At 38.9% G+C, this 8599-nt stretch overlaps 1 protein-coding gene across 1 annotated transcript; it reads left to right on the forward strand.

The window, feature by feature from the left end:
* Window positions 1–5968: 5968 nt before the first annotated feature.
* hspb12 (heat shock protein, alpha-crystallin-related, b12) lies at window positions 5969–8599 on the forward strand. The gene is made up of 3 exons (XM_063016525.1): window positions 5969–6264; window positions 7826–7943; window positions 8414–8599. Exons 1-3 carry the CDS (start codon window positions 5969–5971, stop codon window positions 8597–8599), a joined length of 600 nt encoding a protein of 199 aa, XP_062872595.1.

Consider the following 8599-nt stretch of genomic DNA (forward strand, 5'->3'; position numbering starts at 1 on the left):
ATTACAATAATAATAACTGTTAATAATAATTATTATTATTATCAATAATAGTAATAAGCATTTATAGCCTGTTTGAACACATTCCATTGCTGTTTTCATAGTAATTATAGTCTAATTATAATAATATTCATTATTATTTATTAAATTAATTAATTATGAATTTAATAGTTAACCATTTAAATTTTTTTATTTCATGAAATTTTTATTATTTATTTTAATGACATGTTTAAATAGTATTTGTATTATACTGTATTAACATGAAAATATTTTAATTTTTTTACTTAAATTACATTTTATTTATTTAATTATTATTTATTTATTTTTACCGGCTCAATGAACTTAAAAAAAATGTAAAAATATATTAATTGGGATTTTTTCTAAAGTTCTGTTTATAAATCCAAGTCCAGTATTGCAATATGTTTTATTTTATTTTAATTTAGAATAAACTTACAATTTATATACATGTATTATATATTATACATACATTTAAATATATATATTTAGTAAATTAATATTAACAAAACATATTTGTATATTTATTTAAAAAGAAAATAATGTATTAAATCATTTTAATACGTATTTATTAAATTCTAAGTATTTTAAGTGCTTTTTAGAATTTGGCTGATTTACTTTTTACTTTAGTTTTTTTCCTCTTTAATTTCATCACTAAATTAAATAACTAATTAAAATCCACAAATAAAACCCATCAGCTTACATTTGGGCCAATACTGTATTATTATTATTATTATATAATTTATTATTATTATTGTATAATTTATTATTATTATTATTATTATATAATTTATTATTATTATTATTATTATTATTAATGAAAGTGTAGAATTTGCCTCTCAGTATTTGAAATGTTTATTTTCTGGATTGTAAAAATTTAAACCCATCGTTGTCTTAAGAAACAACACAGTGAATGTTGTTTAAGAGAAGTGTTGTATCCGAGTGATGCTCCCGGTGTTTATGGTGGGATTTTTGCGTAACCTTTGCAGTTCGTTGGGGGTCGGCGGGAGATTCTTTATATTTTTGTAAGTGCCATTCCTGGCGGCGTGGTGCGTTCAGCAGCTCCTTTAATTCTTCGGGTTTCTTTCTATCACTGTGTGATCTGCTGTTGTACAAGGCTGAATTTCACACGATGCACAATCTCCTCTCTCACTCTCTCTCTCACTCTCTCTTTCACTCTCTCTCACTCTCTCTTTCCCCGTCTCACTCTCTCTTTCCCCGTCTCACTCTCTCCTTTCCCTTCTCACTCTCTCACGCCGCCCTCATACAGAGGCTAATTTCGTTTGCTGACGCGGGTTCTCTTGTTACCATGGCGATCCTCCATCCTCTCATTACGGATTACACAGCCTGTCAATATGCCTGCTCTATGAATCTGATTGGATCTTGGATTTGTGATCCCGCCCACCTGTGGCTGCAGAATTATGTGCTGGCATATTGGACACACACCCCACCTGTACAACTGTGTGTGTGTGTGTGTGTGTGTGTGTGTGTGTTTCAGATAATTTATCAGTTTTACATTCCCTTTACTCCAAAAGTATGAAGCCACAACAAAGAACTGGTTCAGATTCATAATTAAAATATAATAAAATAAAATATTTGCCAGAGTAGATTTATTTTTTCAGAAATAAATGGACATTTGAGGTTGAACATTTACATTTCAATATTCTTCAGCTGTTTTTTTTTGCAGTTAAATGATTGGAACTTTGTGTTTACAAAAAGGGGGTCTGATGTTCTCCTTTTTTGGGGTCTGATCTCCTTTTTTGGGGTCTGATCTCCTTTTTTGGGGTCTGATCTCCTTTTTGAGTTCTGATGTTCTCTTTTTGGGGTCTAATGTTCTCCTTTTTGGGGTTTGATGTCCTATTTTAGGTCTGATGTCCTTCTTTTTAGGGTCTGAGGTCCTCCTTTTTGGGGGGGTCTGATTCCCTCTTTTTGGGGTCTGATGTCCTTTTTAGGGTCTGATGTTCTTTTTTTTTATGTCTGATGTCCTTCTTCTTGGGAGTCTGATGTCCTTCTTTTTGAGATCTGATGTTCTCCTTTTTTGAGGTCTGATGTCCTCCTTTTTGGGGTCTGATGTCCTTTTTTGGGGTCTGATGTTCTTTTGGGGTCTAATGCCCTCCTTTTTGAGGTCTGATGTACTTCTTTTTAGGGTCTGCGGTCCTCCTTTTTGAGGTCTGATGTTCTCCTTTTGGGGGTCTGATTCCCTCCTTTTTGAGGTCTGATGTCCTTCTTTTTGAGATCTGATGTTCTCCTTTATGGGGTCTGATGCCCTTCTTTTTGGGGGTCTGATGTCCTCCTTTTTTGGGGTCTGATGTCCTCCTTTTTTGGGGTCTGATGTCCTCCTTTTTGGGGGTCTGATATCCTCCTTTTTTGGGGTCTGATGTTCTCCTTTTTTGGGGTCTGATGTTCTCCTTTTTTGGGGTCTGATGTTCTCCTTTTTGAGGTCTTTTTATTCCCAATTACAATTCTCATGCCATGCACCCCCCACTGGCTACGGAGAGCTGCAGACTAGCACCAGCCTTCTTTGACATGTGCAGTTGCCGGCCGCTTCTTTTCGCCATCCAGCGGTGGGTTCTTACAGAGAGCCGTACAGCGTACAGAGTCGTGCTGTTCTCCTTGTATCGCTCCACTACTCAGCATCATTGCAGAGAAACCCTGTCCCACCGTCCCTCTAACTGAGTCAGCTCAGGAGAATCTGAACCACTGTGTGCCTTTAAATTTGCTATGTCACATCCTGTCTGTCATAATCAGCTTCATGGTGGTTTACTGATTGATATTATAATAATAAATCAAATTTAATACAGGGACAAAATTAATATTTTATTTATTCCTGAACGTTTTCACTCTCTCGTGCTGAGCAAATGAATTATGGGACGTTTTCGCCTTCCTTCCCTTGACATTCCTCTCTCGCGTCTACCTCGTACCGACCGTCTTCATACTTTCGACACCCTGTACTTTCTTCTCCTCCGCTCGTGTCTGGGTTCTTGTTTATCGCTCTGGCTCGTACTCTCTCTCTCCGCGGGGGGAATTATATAACGTCTTGAGTGCCACATTCGCCGCCAGTAATTACCCGGCGATTATGAGCCCGTTGTGTCTCGGCGCTTTTCTTTATTCACGTCCACCCACGGTTCTCTTTTCTCTGCTCAACAAGTACAGCAGAGCAGAAAACAGGAACTTTTCTTCACCAGGCGCCGCGGGGTTCTGTTTATCAGGAGGAAGCTAATAGTACCCGGGGGTAGGGGGTCCTAGCGTCCGATGCGTCAATAGTGTCTGAATGCGAGCGACACTGCTCTGTATTGATTGGTTATATAACACTGTATAAGATCAGTTATATAAAATAGATGGCGCTCGGGTGGCCTGTTTTTCTAGCCCAAGGGGTTCGAATCCTCATCGGTGCTATCGACCAGCCAGATGTCTGGGGAAGGTTCTGACCTGACCTCAACCCTTTTGAATCCCTTTTGGCTACACCGGAACATTCTATGTGCTCCACATTGATGCCTGATGAATTGAAAAGACACAAATTCCCACAGAAACACTCCAAAATCTTAAATAAGGCTGTTATACCTGCACATACTCTGTTTTAATGCTCATGGTTGTTAAACAGGATGTCGAACAACCTCATGGACGACACCCACGGTCCAAGGTTTGAGAATGTTGAGCTTGAAATCGGAGGATCTGTTCACAGCTCACGCTTGTGGCCCAGTCTAATGGGGGCAGACTAGCCCTGTTTATTTGGGCGTACGGCCGCTGTAGTCAGTCGTAATCAGAAGGAAGAAGAAGGAGAACATGCCACAAAGTGAAGCGATATTGAAGTTGGTGTCTGTATATTTACGACACTGGGTTCCAATTCATAGGACAAATCTGCAAAGTTCTGCTGGTTCCTGTCAGGGGCGGGGCCTTTCCTCACCCAGCTCTGTCATTGGTGAGTTGCCAGTCATACTGTTAGACATCATGAGTGGTTTCGATTCATACTGCTGTGTGTGTGTGTGTGTGTGTGTGTGTGTGTGTGTGTGTGTGTGTGTGTGTGTGTGTGTGTGTGTGATGGTGAGGTTGTGTCCAAAATACCAAACTGGCATCAAAGAGAGAGCAAATCATATTTAATACAGTCTTATGCAAAAGTTTGTGCACCCCTGTTCCAATTCCTTAACAATACAGTATATGATGTTCTCCTTTTTGGGGTTTGATGTAATTTTTGGGGTCTGATGTTCTCCTTTTTGGGGTCTAATGTCGCTCTTTTTTTAGGTCTGATGTCCTTCTGTTTGAGGTCTGATGTTCTTCTTTTTTGGGGTCTGATGTCCTTCTTTTTGGGGTCCGATAAATTCACACTTGGACACCACTCCAAAATGATTGAGGTAGTGTGTTTTAGCCACCATACCTCCATAGAGATGCTTTGTCCACATACTTTTGGCCATATAGTGTTTCCCCTGTATAGAATGTGTCCACTTTCACCAGGGGTGCACAAACTTTTGCTTAAGACTGTACTATTCAAGAGACATCACACACACACACACACACACACACACACTGATGAGCCAAAACTTTATGACCACCCGCCTAATATGCTGTCAAAACAGCTCTGACCCACAGAGACATCTGAAGGTGCCCTGTGGTACCTTGTACCAGAACGTTACCAGCAGGTCCTTCAGCTTTTGTTGTGAAGTGAATTGACCGATAGTCCATCCTGTCCATGATCTTGTAGAAAACTTAGTAGGTGCTTCAGCCTTCATGTCCCTCCTCAGACCGCTGTCTGTGGGTCCCTGAGACACCCCTTGCTGTTTGGAAGATACTTCAATCCAGTTTGATCCTCATCAAACTCCCTCAGGCGTTCACACTGATCAGATCTGCTGCTTTCAACACGTGAGCCACGAGGAACCTCCATCAGTCGAACATCTACTAGATCCCTCATGCTCACATCAATGCTACAGAACAGCTGCACATTTTAAGTGGGTGGTTTTAATGTTTTGGCTCATCAGTAAACAAATAAAACGGGACAGAAAAACCTCAACGAGAGCGACAACATAAACGAACGATCATTTTCTCACTTTTTCTATGGACGTCTTTTATTTAAGTGACTCGAGTATCTGAATGCTGCCTGTTTGAAATTAAAACCTTTTTTCTGCATCTGACTTGTTTTGAAGTTCTGAAATAAAATTATTTGATGTTGTTTGCAAAAAGTGTCTGAATTCTTTAAAATATCCAAATTATGATACTGAAGTTTAAAACTTTTACTGTCCAGCTCCTGTCTGAAATCTGCAGGTCCAGAACCAAGTCAGTTTATTTATTTATTAGGATTTACATATTTTTTATTATTATTTATTAATTATTTACATATTATTTATTATTTTTATTATTATGTAATAAATATTTATTTGTTATGTACATATTATTTATTATGTTTAATTATTATTTATTAATTATTTATATATTATTTATTATTATTTATTTATTTATTATTTACATATTATTTATTATTTTTTATTATTATTAATAAAATATTTTATTATTTGTTTTGTGTTCCAGTTATCTGGTTTGGAAAAAACAAACTGAACGTAACTAAATGAAGTTCCGTGTTTCAGTGAGTGCATTTAAACTTTTGACTTACTGAAACTCTAAGAATATGAATTTATTATATTAAACTTCAGGTAGTACTGTGGAGATTTGTGCTTAATAAGGTGGTTTAGTTTAGAAACAGGTGGACGTTTGGTGGTTGAATGGCCGGCCGTTGGTTCTTCGTTCTCTAACGGTTATTCTGAAGTGGTTTTGAAGAGCTTTTCCACGTCTTATCAGTGGCGCCGTTATTCCAGGAGTGCCGGTGCCAGAGCGCGACCGTATATGGAGAACGTGTAGATCATGCCGACCCACAATGCACCGTGTTGAAGCTTAAATCAGGCCGCCCAGACGTCCACTTTAGCTCACAGCGTTCTGGTCATCCATCGTCTGGTCGTCCACTGAGATCATCATGAACTCTCTGACCGGTACTTCATCTTCTCGCTCGTCCTCGTCCTCATATCGTTCCTCGTCTCGCTACAGCTGCAGCAGCGTCACCTCCATCCAAACCGACGCTTCCCTGGCCTCAGATCCTCGCTTCCTGCCCTTCCAGAGGTCGACGCCTCTGTTCGGGAGTCATGACGCCAACTCGCCGCTGTTTCTGAGCCTGGGAGACGAGAGCGAGACGTTCGGGGGTTACCAGGGAGACCGAAAGTCCCAGAATGAGGGTTACCAAGGTGACTGGAAGCATGGAGACCCACAGGGTGAGTGTTGAGTGAACAGAAGATGCTGGAGACGGCAGATTTATGACTGAAATAGCAACTAAAAGAAGTTTAAAGTGTTAAGAGTGTTAAAAATCTGACCAAGTTTTGGGGACAAAATTGAGTAATTAAAGTTCCTGATGGTTCTTTATGGATGTTTGTGTTCCAGGTATCTGGAACGTCCCAAATATTGTTTATAAACACTGAATATAAAGTCTCAGGTATATAAATGCTGATTACCCATGAATTGTGATGAAACTGGTGCTGAACGGTACATAAACTCATAAATACTCCCTGTTACAGTCAGTATTGATTTATAACTGAAGTGGTTTGTAAAAAAGACGTGTTGGGTCGGACTTTCACCTCCGTCTGAGCGTTCGGACCTGAATTATAGACGAGGTGTCAGGAGGGTGAAGGAGTGGAAACCGGAGGCTTTTTTTCTTCCTCGGCTTTTATTTCTCCTGAGGTGAAATTCATCAGGGTTCAGGCTCCAGACTGACCAGCAGCTCCAAACACCTCAGAACTACCGGAGCGGCCGTTATTCACATCAAAACAGAGGGACAGTAAAAAACTAGTGCAGAGAAAGAGAAAAGTGAGCCATACCACATTAATTACTAAAATAAATACCACATTACCTACTAAACACATTACCCACATTACCTACACACCAACTACCACATTAATTACTAAAATAAATACCACATTACCTACTAAACACATTACCCACATTACCTACACACCAACTACCACATTAATTACTAAAATAAATACCACATTACCTACTAAACACATTACCCACATTACCTACACACCAACTACCACATTCATTACTAAAATAAACACCACAGTAAATACCTAATTAACTAGTATAATAATACCACATTAATTACTTGATAATACCACATTAATTACTTGATAATACCATGCTAAATACCACATTAAACACCACATTAACTACTATAATAATAATACCATACCAAACACCACATTTAATACCTAATTAACTACTATAATAATACCACATTAATTACTTAATAATACCACACCAAATACCACATTAAATACCACATTAACTACTATAATAATACCATACCAAACACCACATTTAATACCTAATTAACTACTATAATAATACTACATTAATTACTTAATAAAGCCACACCAAATACCACATTAATCACCACATTAACTACTATAATAAAGCCACACCAAATACCACATAAATACCACATTAAACACCACATTACCTACTATAATAATACCACACCAAATACCACATTAAAACTATATTAATACCAGACTAAAGTCTCATGAACCAAAGCAGACCTAGTGGGATTAGGGGACAGCCAAGAATTGTATTCAACACTTTATTTTAAATACCAGATTTTTATGAACGCTGCTTTTTAAATGCGTATGATTTAGTTACCAAAATATTAAAAAATCCAGTTCTTAACAACCGTCCTAAACATCTAGATTCCAAATTCTGGTCCACCAGTTTGACTCTATGATGATCGACTGAGTCCTGATCTTGCTGCTGTTTCTCCAGGTATTAATGGATGTTCCTCGAGCATGGGGGCGCTCCGGGTGGACGATAGCTACTACCTGTCTGCAGACGTCAGTCGATTTGAACCGCATGATATAGTCGTGATGGCCTTCAACAACAGCGTCGTGATCCATGCTGAGAAGGTTCGTGTGTTTACATTTACACAACAGAGAAATAAAAGGACATTCACCGTACCTGCATCACTCTACTGACCACTCACTGGTTGCTAGGTAACCATAACATCCTTCTCAGTTTACATTGAATTTTTGGTAAGTAGGTATGTCCCAATATGTGTAAAGCTGCCAACCGAAGTAGATTCTTATAGGAAGAGTGTAGGGAGGACCACACTACACTCTCTACAGTCCTCCACCACTTGCTCTGCAACATCAGTCAGACAGTAGAGGTCGCTCTTCCAGCATTCCACATCCACACAACTTCTTAAAATACATTTTGACCCTTGACTTTTGAAATGACACTTTTTGAGATGCCTTTTTGAGAAACACCAATCATATGGTCACCAGGAGTCACAATAATAATAATCATCATTAAAAAAATCTAAACAATTATGTGATTAGAGCTGTAAATTTGTGTCTTTGCTGTTTTCATCCTTCAGGTCGGCGATGATGGAGGAGTCAGGGACAGATTTACCCACAAGTCTTTGCTACCAGAGGACATGGACCCATTATCAGTCAGTGGGACCCTGACCTCAGAGGGTACGCTCGTGGTCAGAGTGAGAAGCACGACGAGATCCTCCATGACGTCCAGCACCCCTACCTTCCACTCCGAAACTCTCCTTTAA

This window comes from Trichomycterus rosablanca, chromosome 20 (genome assembly GCF_030014385.1).
Source record: "Trichomycterus rosablanca isolate fTriRos1 chromosome 20, fTriRos1.hap1, whole genome shotgun sequence".
NCBI lineage: Eukaryota > Metazoa > Chordata > Actinopteri > Siluriformes > Trichomycteridae > Trichomycterus > Trichomycterus rosablanca.